The 17,030-nt window shown below is 56.2% G+C and overlaps 1 protein-coding gene and 1 non-coding gene across 2 annotated transcripts in view; both read left to right on the forward strand.

Moving 5' to 3' along the window:
- DRD2 (dopamine receptor D2) overlaps positions 1-6,646 on the forward strand; it is a 70,677-nt gene extending 64,031 nt beyond the window's left edge. The window contains exons 4-8 of the mRNA XM_045162998.1: positions 126-262; positions 1,437-1,627; positions 2,531-2,617; positions 4,170-4,497; positions 5,391-6,646. Of these exons, the coding sequence (XP_045018933.1) occupies positions 126-262; positions 1,437-1,627; positions 2,531-2,617; positions 4,170-4,497; positions 5,391-5,584 (937 nt within the window). The 3' untranslated portion in view covers positions 5,585-6,646. The remainder of the gene's footprint in view (positions 1-125; positions 263-1,436; positions 1,628-2,530; positions 2,618-4,169; positions 4,498-5,390) is intronic.
- Positions 6,647-12,945: 6,299 nt separating this feature from the next.
- On the forward strand, positions 12,946-13,019 carry TRNAR-CCU. The gene has a single exon. It is a non-coding gene; the product is annotated as a tRNA-Arg (tRNA).
- Positions 13,020-17,030: the final 4,011 nt, after the last annotated feature.

The raw sequence follows: 17,030 nt of genomic DNA on the forward strand, positions 1-17,030 counted from the left end.
GGTTGATTTAGGGTAAAGAGGAGGGGGACCAATTTTCCATCCTCCCAAAGTGGGGTGTCTCTGTGGAGTGAGGAGTCCCTTGGCCTGTGCCCCAGACTCAGGGGCCACACCCCGCGCCCTTGCAGGTACACAGCCGTGGCCATGCCCATGCTCTACAACACACGTTACAGCTCCAAGCGCCGAGTCACGGTCATGATCGCCATCGTCTGGGTCCTGTCCTTTACCATCTCCTGCCCGATGCTCTTCGGACTCAACAACACAGGTGAGTCCTGCCTCTGTCCCCCTGGGGCTCAGCTGGCCCCTGAGGGAGCTGAACCCTGGCATGGACATGGGTGGTGGCCCACCAAGAGCCTGTTCACCACCTTAGACTGAAGCCAGGCTGAGTCTCCTGGGTCAGGGTGACTCAGGTCTCCTGGATTGTTCCTGGTAAGGTCAGAGAGGAAAAATGGCTTGGAGCACAATGGTGTCGGGTGAAGAATGGGGATAATGTGTCAGGAGGATGCCTGGTGATTTTCAACTTTATTAAGTTGGAGCCAATCAGACAGCCTGGCAGACTGCATGTCTGTGCCTGTCTGCGTGTGTGCACCCAGGGTGGGAGGCTGCTGGGCCTCCATCACCCCTGATAATGAAGCTTCAGCCCCAAGGACTGGCCAAACTCAGGCTAGGCCTGAGCCACCTGGAGCAGAAAAGGTAGAAGAAAATAAGAGGCTAGCCCCTTGTGACCGGGTCCTGTGTGAGGCAGTCAGGAGCATCTTAGAGAAGGCACAGCTGCCATGTGGGAGCCTCTGGGGGCTCATAATGCCTCACATAATGCCTTGCACATAATGCCAGCGTGCCTTTGGAGACCATTACTGGACAGGACACAGGAAGACTCAAAAGCATGTGGTTCAAAATCTAAGAGTCATGGGAATTTCAAGAAGCAGGAATGGGGCTATACATGCTTGAATTAATCTGGAAAGGCCTGGGAGACAGCACAGTCATCTGCTGCATCTGACAGGAAACGTGGAAAGCCAGTGGAACACAGGTTGGGTTCAGCAAAGAGGACCAAGTGGTCTTGTTCCTAAAATTAAAATGTGTCAGATTTCCCCCCGCAACACACAGGAAAAGCTAAAATAATAAGCTACTTTTTAAAAATTGTTTTCTCCCATTATTTTTTCCAAAAAAAACGTGGCTCCACTTGTGGGCTCATGGATGACAAAACCAATGACGAAGCAACGAGGGGTTATTAATGGAAACACTTGGAAGCAGCTTTTTGTTCATGGTTGTTTTTAATACTCTGATTTGCGTGTTTACATCTAAGGCTTCCAGGCCACCTTAGGCATCGAGCAGTACTCTCTGTAAACATTGCTCCTTGGCAGCAGGCAGGTACTGTGGCCCCAGGTGGGGGGGCCTCGCTGACGCGCCCACCCCAGGGGCTTTCCTTCTTCCCTCCCCAGACCAGAACGAGTGCATCATCGCCAACCCCGCCTTCGTGGTCTACTCCTCCATCGTCTCCTTCTACGTGCCCTTCATCGTCACCCTGCTGGTCTACATCAAGATCTACATCGTCCTCCGCAGGCGGCGCAAGCGCGTCAACACCAAGCGCAGCAGCCGGGCTTTCCGGGCCAACCTGAAGGCCCCGCTCAAGGTCCCGAGACCCCCCTCCCCCAATGTCTCTGCCTCACCGTGACCCGGGGGGCGGGGCGGGCTGGGGTCCAGGCTGAAGGAGCCAGGAGGAGGGCAGATTTCAGAGCTGGGACCTCAGTGGGCAACTTGAGTCTCCAGGACGGGGAGGTGGGGAGGGGGTGGAGAGTACCTAGGAGGAAACCTTTGTCTGAGCGCAGCAGTTCTTGCACCCGGCTTGCTCCTCTCCTTTGCTTTCCTTCCTCTTCCTTCGCTCACTCTAGCCTTCCATCTCCCTTTCCGTCTCTCTGACACCTTCATCCCATCTTCTTTCTTTTCTGTGCTCCGTCCTCTTCTGCTCAATTCTCCTTCTGCTCACCTGCTCTCACCTGCTTCCCTCCTCTGCCCCCTTTGCATTTCCACCCTTGTATCTTGTGACTTCTTCCTCCCCTCCCTCCCCACTCAACCCTTCCAGAGGAAGATGGTATGTAGGCACAGAAGGAATAAGAGCTTGGGGCTTAGACACATCATGTTCAAATCCTGGCACTGCTGCTTTTTTGCTGAGTGACCTTGGGCAAGTTGCTTAACCTCTCTGAGCCTCCGTCTTCTCATTTGTTAAGTGTGAATAAGAATAAAGATCTCACAGGGTGGTCTTGAGGATTTAGCGTGAGAGGGACTGGGCATGCCCGGTGGGGTGCCAGATCCTTAGCAGGTGCCACTTAGAAGTCAGAGTCCTGTTGTCCCTCCTCCTGCCCACCTCATCACGTCACAGTACCGACCTTCAACCTTGCCTCAGTTGCCTGCTCAGGCCCCACCCTCCTAATCTCTGCCTTTCTTTGAGCTCCCATGCCCAGCCTGACTACCCTGCATTGGGTTTCTGTCCCCACCCCCCTCCCCATCATGACCCATGTGCTGGCTCACTCCACAGGGCAACTGTACTCACCCCGAGGACATGAAACTCTGCACCGTTATCATGAAGTCTAATGGGAGTTTCCCAGTGAACAGGCGGAGAGTGGTAAGTGTTCAGGTCAGGGACCCAGAGCCCCGTCTGTCTACCTCCAGGGAAACGACCTGCCATGATTCTCAGAGACCTCACCAGCTGGTCCGAGGGATGAGCCCCTCCCAGGACCCCCACTTTGCCTCAGCTGAGGCCAAGCTCACCACACACACTCATAAGTAGGCGTGGAGCAGGACAGCTCAATTAATTCTACAGGGCACAAAGAATTACCCTTAGTGTAAGGAGGTGGATGGGAGAAAGTGCTTGGCCATATAACAATAATATTAATGGCTATGACCATTAATTGAACACCTACCATCTTTCTATTTTCTCATCAAATCCTCACAGCGACCCTGAGAGGTAAGTCTTATTGATTTTATGGATCTTCATTTTACAGAAGAGGAAACAGAGGCTCAGAGAGGTTAGGTAACTCACCCAAGGCTAAACAGTTAGCGAGAGAATGAATAGCTGAGCCCAGACCTAAGTGACTCTCTGAAACCCATGCCCATGTTCTTTTTATTTGCACATACCGCCTGACAGGCAGGTTTGGGGGCTGGAAGCTGGGAGCTCGTGGCAGGAGGGAGAGAGCAGAGCACTCGGGGCTCACAGTACAGTGCAGCCTGTAATTAGAGCCCAGAAACCCACAGTCCCCAGCAGATCCCAGGCTTTGCCCAGGGATAGTAGCACCAGGGTCCAAGCAGCAGATGTCCCTTCCCCCAGCATGAGCAGAGGATGGGGCCAGGGAACACACGGAGACCTGTACACCGAGTCCAGGTCAGGTGTCTTCAGCAAGCAGGGCCCCCACTTGTCATCTGAGCAGTTGACGATCACCAGCAAAGGCAGGACTCCACGGAACGACTTGAGGGCAAGGATCAAGGCACAGTGAGGCTGCATTTCAGAAGCTCAGACTGAGACCCCAAAGCCTGGAATAAGGGGGCATGGGGAAGGACCTGGGGAGCTGTGAAGACCTGAGGTCAGGGCCCTCCAGATCAGCCCAGCAGGGAAGATGTGGGGATAGAGGGGTTCGCCCTCCGGCACGTCCAGCAGTCTAGCAGGAGTGAAGCTCACCTGTGAGTGCTGGTACAAGTGCCGGGGTAAGAAGAACAGGGTGCCCTCTCTGTGGTTAGAACATGAGCTCCTGGAGAGGCAGGCACTAAATGTCAATCACTAACTTACTCTCAGCATCCAGCTTGGCTCCTGGCACTCAGCTTGGCACTCAGCAAGTGTTGCTCAGCTCCTGGAAGAGAAGTGCCTGGGTATGAAGCCCCCACAGAGTGGTGGTGAGATCACTGAGGCTGCTTGAGGATTGCTCCAGGAAGGGGCTGGGGGTGACCTGGCAGGCGGAGGCTGCCGTGGGCCCTGGGTCCTGTACCCAAAACAGCCCTTGCCTCCCAGTGACCATCCCCCTTGCCTCTCTGGCAGAGGGACCCTGGGATGCTTGCAGGGGTCTCCAGAGGAGATAAGGGAGCCTGGGTGAAGCCAGGTGAGGCCAGGGAGGCCAAGGCGAGGCTGGGTGGCCGAGGGCTGAGAGCTTGCCTGGCTCCACCCAGTGCTCTCTGCCTCTGTGCAGGACGCTGCCCGCCGAGCCCAGGAGCTAGAGATGGAGATGCTCTCCAGCACCAGCCCACCTGAGAGGACCCGATACAGCCCCATCCCCCCCAGCCACCACCAGCTGACCCTCCCCGACCCATCCCACCACGGCCTGCATAGCACACCCGACAGCCCCGCAAAGCCAGAGAAGAACGGGCATGCCAAAGACCACCCCAAGATTGCCAAGATCTTTGAGATCCAGTCCATGCCCAATGGCAAAACCCGGACCTCTCTCAAGACCATGAGCCGCAGGAAGCTCTCCCAGCAGAAGGAGAAGAAGGCCACCCAGATGCTCGCCATTGTTCTCGGTGAGTCGGCCCTGGCCCCTGGCCGCAGCCCGGCCCTGCCCAACCCCAGCAGGGCGACGGACCCAGCAATGTAGGCCCCCTTACCTGCCATCGCTCCCTAACCAGGGCTGGTAGGTCATAGGACTGGCACTTTTCAGGCACAGGTCAAACCCAATGACATACCTGACTAGGTAGATGCTATAATTATGCTCATTTTAAAGATGGGGAAATTGAGGTTCAGAGAGCTTGTGTCACTTGATCAAAGAGGATGCGTGATTTAAACTCAGGCAGCATTCTTGCCTGGAGAATCCCATGGACAGAAGAGCCTGGAGGGCTACAGTCCACAGGGTTGCAGAGTCGGGACACCAGTGAAGCAACTTAGCACACATGCAAACACGTGCTGTTTCTAGAATCTGAACTTGACCAGTGTACCATGGTGGCTCTGAGAACCTAGTGACCCTGAGCAAGTCACTTCTCTCAGTCTCCTTGTTAGCAGAGTACACTACCTCTCAGGGTTGTTGTGGTCATCAAGTGATGCACGGTGGTGAAAGCATTTTACAACTTCAAGTCAGTACCCTGCACTGTTGTTAATGCTGCTATTGTTGAGGAATCAGGAAGTTTACTTGCCTCAACCAAGACCCAGTGGAACCAACGCTGTGAACAATTAAAGGGGCAGTGAGGAACCCTCCCCCCAACCCCCTACTCCCACAACCTCCCCCCTAACCGCCCCCTCGACCGAGATAAATGAGGGTGAACGAGACAAGGCTTTTGGGCGTGCGCACTGGTGCCTGGGCGGGGCTGCAGCAAGCGATCCGGGTCCAGGTCCCCCTGCCCCTCCCCCACCCCGTGCGCCCTCGGGCCCCGCCCTTCCCGGCCCCCGCGCAGGGCCCCCTGACCGCCGCCCTCACCCGCAGGCGTGTTCATCATCTGCTGGCTGCCCTTCTTCATCACCCACATCCTGAACATACACTGTGACTGCAACATCCCGCCCGTGCTGTACAGCGCCTTCACGTGGCTGGGCTACGTCAACAGCGCCGTGAACCCCATCATCTACACCACCTTCAACATCGAGTTCCGCAAGGCCTTCCTGAAGATCCTACACTGCTGACCCTGCTGCCTACCTGCACAGCAGCCCGCCTCTCCCCTTCCCTGCCCCGCGGCCCCGCCTGGGGCCCCGGGAGCCGCGGGCAAGCGCGGCGCAGGGCAGCCTGGGCCATGTCCTCGCCCGCAGGCCCTGCAGTGTTAGCTTGGCTCCTGCCCCGCACCATCCGCGCACCTTGGAGCAGCGGGGGGGGGGGGGGGGCAGCGCTGGAGAGCGAGGCGCCACGGGTGGACCCCCGGGCTCAGGGGCAGCTCACGGGGGCCTCCGCCCACTCCCAGACCCTCTCTCTTTGGCACCAAAGACGGAGCTGCCTTCTCCGACCTTTCTCTGGGGCTCTGGGGCTCTGCGGCTGCGGGGCCAGTATCCAGGCTCAGAGGCCTGGTTTTCACAGGCCGTGCCGGCGCGGGCGGTGGGGAGGAGTGGACAGTCACAGCCACCCAGGGCCTACACCTGAGAAGCCAGAGCTCTGGCCACGGCCCCAGGCAGTGTCAGGCCTGGGAGACCCGCGTACACCCCAGGTCTGGATGGACCCCAGAGAAGCAGAAGCCCAAACTCCTCACCCCTTCTCCCACCTGGCCTGGCAGGAGCCGCTCAGTTATCCACAGCAGTGGTCCTGATCCACCCGCTCACCAGGAGGTTTCCATGCCCCTGAGATGGAGGATCCCGGGTCTCCAAGGGCCTGGGGCGTGGGTGGGGGTGGGGGTCCTGTGTGGACAGGACTCCCCCACCCCAAGCCCACTTTGCTGACGGACATGGGTACAGGCCTTCTCTTAGCAAATGCTGGGCCAGTGGGGGTTCTGGCAGAGAAGGCGGGCTCGTCACGTCTGGGGCTGGGGTTGGAGGTGTCTGGGGTCCTTGGCAGGGGGCCTGCCACCCTCTGCCACAAACCACTGTCCTTTTCTCTTCCTCTCACCTTTTCGCAGTCCTGTCCCCTTTCTCTGTTGCCTCTGCCTTAGAGGAGCCCACGGCTGAGCAGCTGCTGAGGGGAGAGGGGAAGCCTCTCCTCAGGCCCCACACTCTGTAACATCACTACACATGCTCCACACTAATAAAACTTTGACAAGAGTCCCCTCGAGGCTCCCTTGGGCGGGGGGCGCAATGTCCCCTCAGTCCTCCACATCGCGTGCGGCCAGGGCTCTGCGTGTGCGGGGCTGTGAGATGGAGAGACCCCAGGGTGGGGGGGGGGGGGCCCTGACACTGTCAGAGGGACAGGACTGGGTGCTGGTGGGGAGGGGGGAGGAGCACAGGGGCTGTGCCGGGAGGACCAGGAGAAGAGGCACATGCCTGTGTGTGTCCCACTTATCCCAGCCCCTCCTTCCCAGTGGATCTGAGCGCTCAGTGCTGATGTGGGGTGGCCCTGAGCTTCAACTGTTGGCCAGGATGGCATGCAGAACATTTCCAGTGGGAATCATGTGGCATCCCCAGGGCTCCCTAATCACCAGAGCCACAGGGCAAGCCAGGCTGCCCCCTGCCCTTCGCCTCCTCTTTCCAGGTCCGAGCACCTCCGCAGGCCCAGGCTTCAGCCCTGCTCACCCACCAGGGCAGACGAGGCTTCTGGAAACAGTGGCCTTCGAGGTGCAGCCCTGCCCGGGTCCGTATCCGCCCCTTGCCCTGTCTGGTATCAGGACCCACTTACTGCGCGACGTGGCCTCGTGTCCTCCTGCCTCCTGGCCTCCAGACCGGTCACAGCTCCGAGCCTTCTGGGGCCACGACTCGGCACTGACACAACAACAGAAGTTTGGCTTTTTTAAAAATGAAATATAAAATCAAGCCGGTGAAGGAGGAATATTCTTACCACCTTGAGAATAACAGCAGTGGTAATAAACAGGGTGCTGGCTCCCACGGGCTCAGGCTCCTGGGAGCTGTCAGGGCGTAATTTGCATGCTAAATACAATATTTTTAGCACCAAAAGTTTGGAGCACTTGACTTGCCCTGAACACTTAATTATGGACTTTGATCTTCTCCCTGAACCTGAACATAGTGCTAAGCCCTGGGAGAGGCTCCTGTCCCCAGAACACCCGATGCCAGAAGATGGGCAGAGCAGGCTGCGAGTCTAGCTCAGGGGAGGGGCTAGCTCAGCTTGATAACCCAGCTACCCCCTCTTGGGAAAGGCATTAGGCCCCCAAGGAGGCTAGCACCCCCAGGGACCTCTCAGCTCTTACACAGCCCGGAGTCCAGGCACATGCACGAGGGCACGTGCATGCACACACATGTGTGCAGACACATGCGCACACACACATGCACACACAGAGTCTATAAATGATCTTGACCTGGAACGGGAGCTTAAAGACTCCTGTTAGCATTAGAAATCTTAGGGGGTCACACAGGGTAGAAGAGACGACAAAAGGATGGAGAGAGAAAGAGAGGAAGAGAGAGGAGGGAGGGAGGGAGGGAGGAAAGAGGAAGGGAGGGAAGGTAGCCCGAGAGCAGGTTGGGAAGAGCACTGACAGGAGAAGAGGGGAAGAGGGCAGGCAGGGGTGGGAGGCGGGGCAGGGAAAGCTGCCCACAGCTGTCACGAAGCTTCGCGTCTTTGTGCCAGACAGCAGATTGACAGCTGGAGTGGGCAGGGGGAGGGCTGGGCTCCACCTCCTCCCCCCCCTCAGTGCTTCGGGGGCAAAGGGATGGCGGGGGACCCAGGGACACCAAGGTGGAAGGGGGTGGCCCAGGCTCTGGCTGTCTCCCCAGAGGGCCCAACAGCCCACGTTTGCCCCGATCAGCGAGGGCAGAAGGGAGCCCCAGGCTGGGCATAGCAGCCCTCTGATTTTCTCTTTCCTGTCCATTCTCCTGTGTTTCTGCCTCCATGCCCGTCTTTGTCTGTAGAATGCCTTTTAATCAAAGGATCATTGATCTGCCTTTATGGAACACGGAGTCTGCACCCCAGGCGCCCTCCACCAGCATGCAGCCAGGAAGCACCACTTAAGGGAGGAGCCTTCCTGGTCAGGCACGGTGGGGCGCCGTGCAGCCATCCTCTCAGATGTCTGCTTGTGGCTGCAAGTCTCCAAAGCTTAGGTCCCTTATTCATCCCCTGCTGGGCTCTGGAGAGGTTCCAGGTGGCCGCAGGCTCAGGAGATGTCCCAGGAATTGAGAAGGCAGTAGTGCAGGATAAACTGCATCCATTCATCCATCCATCCACCCAGCATGGTCTTACTGGGTGAATATTCACTGAGCAACTGTTTATGGTACTCCAGACCCTAAGCGAAGCGCTAGGAATGAGCAGTGAAGAAGGGGGTTACCATCCCTGCTTTTCTGGAGTTCACAATCCAGTGGACGTCAGGCGTTAGCCCAATACTCACACGACAGTGGTGAAAGCTCTGGGCAGAGTCCTGGCTGCAAGCGGCGACCATTGTCACGGGCACACGATGCCCAGCCCCGTGGCGCTCTTTACCTAGGTGACGAGGGTGACTCAGGAGGTAGCAGCCCCAGCGTGGCTTGACCCGGGAGCAAATAGGTAGGGACCTGGGGAGGGCAGGAAGTCTGATGGCAGAGGACTTCCTCGATGGTGGGGCAGAGGCCCCTGGAAGCGACTGCACGTTCTGCTCCGGGTGGGCTCAGAACAGGCAGTCAGCTGCCTGCACCCAGGGGCTTTGAGGACTGGCATGCTTTGGGGGTCTTGCCAGGGTGCCCACCTGTCTTGGTTGCCTTCCCACATCACCCCTATCCTGGGGAGGTGTGGCCCAGCCTGTGCCCCCCTGCCTCTCTGCCCTCCTGGGCCCAGGACCCAGGCTGTGTCCGTGGTGTTAGCAGACACCTCTGCCTCCCATGCCATCCTGTCCTCCTTGTGACCCCTGGTGGTCAGCCCATATGACCCCCCCCATTACAGAGGAGAGACCTTTCAAGTAGGGATGGTGGTTGTCAGGTGTCAAGGCTGGCTTTTGAGCCCAGGCCTTACAAATATGCATCTGATGTTATTCATCCAGCCCCTTCCCTGACCAGCCCTGAGTAAAGTTAGGAGAGGGCACTGTAGTCAGGAAAAAAATTTTTTTTAACAGGAGAGAGAGAAAGAAAACCATTTGGGACCAGATTTTTAGGATGTGGCCCGTAGGGTGACTGTGAATAGAACAATGACCATTTGGGCAGCTGGACCACATGAGTATATGCTGGGGGTGGGCGTGCAGGTTAGGAGGAGTGGGTTTTAGTAGATTTTCAGTAGCAGTAGGCAGGAGTCTGGGCATCCACGTGACTGAAGGTCCCCTCCGGCCAACCAGGCATCCCTCCCTTCCTCTGGTTCTGGGGGCATCAAGGGAAATAGGAAGCTGGTGGGGAGAGAGTAGACCCTCTTTGCAGAGGAAGACCACGCTGGCTTAGTGGATCTCTGGGGGGCGGAGAGAAGGGGCACTTGGCTACCAAGTGCTTCCCACTCCCTCTCCCATCTCAGCTCGGCTCCTTGGCAAACAAAGCAGGGTGAGCGCTGCAGGGCACAGCCCCCGGCCTGCAGGGCGTCTGGAAAGGACTTTTACGTGGTTGGAGCCATGCAGCTCCAAGTCCACAGAAAATGCTGTGTGCCCACCACACTCAATTGTGCTTTCTGCCATCTTCACCCGGGGCTCTGTCTGGAGATGTGTGTGTGAGGCTGGAGAGAGGAAGGCAGCCCCCCACACCCCCCAACCCCCCGGATCCTCAGGGTCAGAAGCTGGGAGTCAGGTGCTGAGGAGGAAGGCAGGAGCTGCGGGGAGGGAGGTGGTACCACCTGGGACATGGGAGAGGCAGAGGGCTTCTTTCCTAGGGCTTTCCTGACCAGGTTCAACTGCAAACACTTCCTATTGGCCCCATGAGTATAGTCTGTGGAGGTCAGGCTCCAAGCTGCATCCAGGACGCGGAAGGGATGGCGTGGGCAAGAGAGAAAGGAAATTGCCTGGAGGAGATGAGTTTTGTGGTCTAGTTCTTCCCACAGCAGGTGCTGCTCTGGGTTACAGAGCCAAAAAGCCCACAGCAGGGACACCCCTGCCCGGGCCATTCTTAGCCTCGTGTCCAAATCACTTCCCCCACCCCATCCTGCACCCTCTGCAGTTCTCTCTCTCTCTCTTTTTTTTTTTTTTGGATGCAGTTCTCTCTTCATCCTTGAAGCAGGTTGAGCCCTCATGCTGTGCCTCTGCGCACTGGAACATCAGCCCTGGACCCTTCCCTCTCCTGGTAGATGCAGGCATGGCCGCCTTACTCTGCTGACATGGAAGCCCTTGTACGTCTCCTGGGGCCTCGCAGATGTGTGTCAGGGGGCATGACCCACTGATGGGGCTTGCCCTGCCCTCCAGCTGGCCTGACACTACTTTAGGTGTGTTGCAAGAGGTCTCAGGGTCACAGCCCACCCCAAGGTACTGAAGGAGAGCCACCCTTTCCTCCTCTGGATGGACTGGCAAAGAAAAATAGTCACCTCCTTCCAAGAGCATCCTTGACAAAAGACTGCAGAAGGCTGGGTTGTTGGTGACCTCTTCCAAGAGAAAAGTTCCTGACTCTGCAGAAACTCTGGAGAAACTGCAGGAAAATAATCTGTTGAGTGCTTACTAACAGATCTGCCCTTTGACCACAGGGCATCTGATTATTATCACAAGCCAGTTAGATAAGCAGCAGATAAGCTGTCAGATGATGCAGCCAAGTCTAAGAAAGTTTCAGCAGCCTAAGGGCACAGGCTGGTGTGATCCCCTGGAGGAGGGCATGGCAACCCACTGTAGTATTCTTGCCTGGGAAATCCCATGGACAGAGGAGCCTGGCGGGCTACAGTCCATAGGGTCACAAAGAGTCAGGTATGACTGAGTGATTAACACACACACAAAATCATACGGTAGTGGATGGCCCAGCTTCAAAGCCCACACTACCCAGCCCCCAACACCTTCCCTCCCTACCTCAGCCCTGCCTGGCAGCTACCGCCATCCCTTAAGTTACAGTAACAGCCCTGCTGCCTGTATCTGATCCAGCAGGCATGGATGGAGTGTGGAGGAAGGACCAGGTATTAATAGAATGTGGAAATAAGCAGATGCAGTGATGGGCTCACATCCAGGAAGGAACCTCGCTTGTAGGGAGCATTGGGACAGGGTGACTGTCTCCAGCCAGGCAATCGGAGAAGTCTTCGAGGGCAGGGACAGGTGAGTTGGGTCTTGAAAGATGATCAGTAGGCCTCTGACCCACCCTGGGAGGAGAAGGGCCCGGGACCATGAAGGGAAGGGGTGTGGATGGCAGGACCAGCTGGAGCGCTGGAGGCACACGGGCCTGGGGGTGCTGGAGCCCCCGCTGGAGTTGTGTTCTCTGGGTGCTGATGGGGGTGAGAAGGTGGTGAATGGCCTTGAACAGAGGACCAGAGCTGCTGTTCCTGTGCTCAGGGAGCCCCGAGGCCCCTCTGGTGTTCTACCCCCTGGCTATACCGCCCCCCGCCACTCCCCACCACAGGCTGGAGACCAGCCCTGTCTTCTGTCCAGCCCATCATTCTTTCATGGGGCTCCACCCTTCCTGGTTGGCTTTGATAGGACAGTCTCCCAGGCCCCTCATGTCCTTGATACTTCTAGGGTGTCTTTTCAGCCCCAGGCTTTTTCCGTTGGTCCCTGGGGGAACCCCGTGACTGCGGTATGAGGTTACACAGGTGCCGCACCTGGGGACTGGTTCCCACAGTCGGTCTGGACTTCCTCCCTGCCTTTAACTTCTGTTAATACAGCTTGCCAACCCCTCTGCTCATTCTGGGCTCCTAGCCCCACAACCAGGAGAAGCCCCCTGAGGGACCACTATTCCCAGCACAGGAGGCCTCCCAGGCAGAACAAACCATCAGCATCTCTGGGACAGCTAGACAGGTAGTGCCATCTCCCAGGCAGGGCTTCCTTGATAGCTCAGTTGGTAAAGAATCTGCCTGCAATGCAAGAGACCCTGTTTCAATTCCTGGGTCAGGAAGACTCCCTGGAGCAGGGATAGGCTACCCATTCCAGTATTCTTGGGCTTCCCTGGTGGCTCAGCTGGTAAAGAATCCATCTGTAGTGCAGGAGACCTGGGTTCGATCCCTGGGTTGGGAAGATCCCCTGGAGAAGGGAAAGGCTACCCATTCCCGTATTCTGGCCTGGAGAATTCCACAGACTGTGTAGTCCATGGGGTCGCAAAGAGTCGGACACAACTGAGTGACTTTCACTTTTCATCTCCCAGGGCTCTCCTTGGTGGGTGGGATGTATTGGCTTAAGCAGTGGTGTTGAGGCTTGTCTAGATAGACGGTAGTGAGCAAGTGAACAAAATCATGATGAGAAAAAGGTGGGACCAGAATGATGGAGGAAAAGAAAGTGAAGGGAGTCCCTGTACAGACTGGTGATGCGCATCATCTCATTTCATCCTCTCAACAACAGGTGTTACAAAGAGGGAGGTGGCACTCAGAATCTAGGTAAAGAATCCACCCCAGGGACTCCCTTGATGGTCCAGTGGCTAAGACTCTGTGCTCCTAATGCAGAGGGCCCGGGTTCAATCCCTGGTCAGGGAACTAGATCCCACATGCTGCAACTAAGATCCAGTGTAGTCAAATAAATATTAAAAAAAAAGAGAGAGAGAGAGAGAATCCACCACAGCTCTGCCAGACTCCAGGGCCCCTCACAGGAGGACTCCCTTCTCCATCACCCCTTTCCTCCTCCTACATGTGGTGAGGGGTCTTTGGAAGGCATGGTTTGTTCTGATGGTATCCTCCTTCTCGGTAGAGTGACCGCAGCTCCCAACTCCCCCGCACGCTGAGTCCAAGCTCTGGAATTAGGAAGGGTGTCAAGGTCTCCCGGTGAAGTGCCCACCCTCTCGCCCACCATCTGCTCTTCCGCTGGGCTGTCCACACCCACAAACAGGTCCGTTGCTCTTTCACATTCCCCAGCCTCTGGGGTCCCCACCCCTTCCAGCTAGTCCAGACCTTGCCCCTTGTCTGCTATGTCCTTGTCGTCCTCCAACATCCCAGCTCCCGGAAAGCCCTTCCTGGTGAGCTTAGTAACTGATTGGATGCTGGGGGGCGAGGGGAGAGAGAGAGGAGGGTAGACCCCCCTGTCTGTGCACAAGCCACCTGTGGCTGCTCAAATTTAACAGATTGAAATTAAAAATCAGATCCCTCAGTTGCATCAGCCACATTTCAAGTGCTCAGCAGCACGTGGAGTTAGTGGCAGATACAGATTATTTCTGTTCTCCTGGAAAGTTCTGTTGGACAGTGCTGGTCTAGAAAGACTCCTAGATTGGCTGGGGTCCCCACAACTAAATGACTCAATGGCACATCCATCTAATGGACATGAGTTTGAGTAAACTTTGGGAGATAGTGAAGGGCGGGGAAGCCTGACGTGCTGCAGTCTACGGGTCGAAAAGAGTCAGACACGACTCAGTGACTGAACGACAACTAGGTGAGGGACAAGGGCAAGGAGCAGGGCTTGTGGGGGTTCTGTTTGGGACACTGAGTTTAAGGGTCTGTAGGACCCCCGCGTGGAAACGTCCGGTAGGAAATCAAAGGTTCCTATCCTCCTCCCCAGTCTCCCCTAAACAGGTTTGAAATTCAACTGAGATCCTCTCCTTGGGAATGTCAAGGGCCTTAGTAAAATGCAATTCTAAAAATCCCTAGGAAACCTCTCGAAGGCATCTGTGCTGAAATGGCACTCAGGGTAGAAGCTGTGTGTGTCTGTAGGGTCTGTGTCTGTCTGGCTTGGGATGGCTTGGGAAGGGAGAAGAAGGTGCTAGTAAGCAATGAGAAGTCTGTGTTGGCTGGAGCTGGCCTGACACTGAGAACTCCATTAGAGTAGAGAAAGCCAGGGTCTGGGGAATCACCGTTTAGACCCTGGGATCATCAGAGCTGAAATGAATCCTAGGGATAGTCCTGTTTGCATCTCTGTGGGATCCTCAGCATTTATGGGACAATAGGTGCAAAAACAAAAAAAAAATCATTTACTTTTTCTAACTTGGTTCTTCAAAGTCTCCCCTCAGACTCTTCCCCATAGGATAAGCCAGATGCTATTGCCCTTCTGTGGTTCTCTCTTGACTATTGATCTGAACTCACTTGGCTTTGAACATGAAGCCCCACACCCTTTCTCTGGCTCGTGCAGAATTCTAGGCGTGGAGCTAAACTTAGACCTCAGGGTGTGAGGAGAAACAAACAGTGTCATGTCCCCTCTTTCCCTCTTCTTGCTCCAGCATGTTCTAGAAGAGGCACAACTCCCAGGGGCATTTGGAACTTCAAGTTTTGCCCAAGGAGGATGGGCAGGAAGCCAGCAGGGAGCAGGCGGATGGAACAGTCCACTGAGTGCAACCCTGTCCCGGTCCCCAGGGTCCCCACTTTTCCAACCAGGAGAGTAAAAGACCACTATCCTGGGCTGCTGGCCAGTGACGGTCTTCACGGTGATGCTAAGGGCACGGAGAGAAGAACCACAGGACGCCCCCTGGTGGTTATCCTCAGCCTTGGCTGTTCTCCAGCTGATACCAGGATCTGATACTGGGAGGGATTGGGGGCAGGAGGAGAAGGGGACGACAGCGGATGAGATGGCTGGGTGGCATCACTGACTTGATGGATGTGAGTCTGAGTGAACTCCGGGAGTTGGTGATGGACAGGGAGGCCTGGCGTGCTGCGATTCATGGGGTCGCAAAGAGTCGGACACGACTGAGCAACTGAACTGAACTGAACTGAAGGGCATAGCTCGGGCTTCCCTGGTGGCTCAGACGGTAAAGCATCTGCCCACAATGCGGGGGACCCAGATTCGATTCCTGGGTCGGGAAGATCCCCTGTAGAAGGAAATGGCAATCCACTTCAGCACTCTTGCCTGGAAAATCCCATGGACGGAGGAGCCTGATAGGCTACAGTCCATGGGGTCTCAAAAGAGTTGGACATGACTGAGCGACTCCCCTTTCAAGGGCGTAGCTCAGTCAGTAAAGAATCTGCCTGCAATGCAGCGTACCCGGGTTTGATTCCTGAGTGGGGAAGATCTTCATTGAGAATGAAATGGCAGCCCACTCCAGTATTCTCACCTGGAGAATCCCATAGACAGAGGTAGCCCTGGCAGGCTACAGTCCCTGGGATCCCAAGAGTTGACATGACTTAGCGACTAAACCACCACCACCCTGGTTTAGGTTTAACTGGTTTAGGGTGGGGTCAGTGCTGGTTTAACTGCTCAAGGGTGGGGCCAGGTTTTTTTAAAAAAACTCTTACATTCCTCCTCATCCTGCACACCTCACCTAGGAGGTCCTAATATGCAGGCTTGATTTATAACCTGTGTTCCAGGGCACAAGCCCTTTCAAAGCAGCTCCCAGGGCTCTCTGCGGTAGACCGTGGTCTGTGTGGGGGGAAGTGTCCAGGGCCCGTGAGGCTGGTACCACGATCCAGAGACCACAGCGTAGGAGACACATTGCTGCCAGCTTTGCTAGAAAGGACCCCTGCACTCGGCATGTACGTGGGACCAACAGGTGTCCTCTGCTCCACCCCTGGAGCAGAGGCTGCAGCAGCCCACGAGGGGGGCACGCAAAGGCAGGCCTGGGGCTGTAGCTCGTTAGGGGTTGTGAAACCACGTAACTCAGATCAGGACTTAAACCAACCAGGCCCACTTACATTCCACAGACAGAGTGTGGCTCATCTCTGAAGGTGAGAACGGCCTCAAAATATGGCATGGTTAGTTTTAAGGGCTGGGTAATATCATAGGCTAATGAGTAGGAGGAGTATTCCAACTATTTGGGGAAGAAATTGGGGGGAGTGATTTCCAGGAACTGGGGGGAGTGATTTCCAGGAATTGGGCCACCACCTGCTCTTTGATGGTTGGCCTCAGAACGTCAGGGTACGTCAGGTGGGTATGTCACTGAGCTTGCTGATGTGTTACCGTAAGCCTATATTGAGGCTCAAGGTCTAGTGGAAGTTGGCTCTTCCGCCATCTTGGACCCATTTGGTTTCAATGTCGATGGCGTGTCCTCAGGTTTTGTCATTCTTTTAAATGTTGTGCCCGGCACTCTCCCCTCCCGTTTCATTTGGGGTGGAAGATGTTCTCTTCTCTGACAATTGCAAACATCCTTGAGTTGGAGGGGGCTTCCCTGGTAGCTCAGACAGTAAAGAGCATGCCTGTAATGCAGGAGCCCTGGGTTCCATCCCTGGGTCAGGAAGATCCCCTGGAGAAGGAAATGGCAACCCGCTCCAGTATTCTTGCCTGGAAAAATCCCATGGACGGAGGAGCCTGGGGGGCTACAGTCCATGGGGTATCAAAGAGCCAGACACAACTGAATGACTAAGACTTTTTGAGTTGGAGGGGCTGCTCCGGCATCATGAAGAGGGAGAAAGGAGCTGGATAGGACCCCTAGGGCGCCCCTACCCCCACCCACAGTCCTGCCCCACCCCCTCCCAACAGTGGGCCAGCCCTAGCAGAGCCAGAGAGGAAACAGAAGCCACCGGCTGCGAGCCTAGGCTGGGTCACACAAGGCTAGTGTGAGCAGTCCCAGCCCTGCTCCAACCAGCAGACCAGGCCAGGCAGCTGACTGGGCAGGACCGAGCTCCCTGAGCCGC

This window comes from Bubalus bubalis, chromosome 16 (genome assembly GCF_019923935.1).
Source record: "Bubalus bubalis isolate 160015118507 breed Murrah chromosome 16, NDDB_SH_1, whole genome shotgun sequence".
NCBI classification, from domain to species: Eukaryota; Metazoa; Chordata; class Mammalia; order Artiodactyla; family Bovidae; genus Bubalus; species Bubalus bubalis.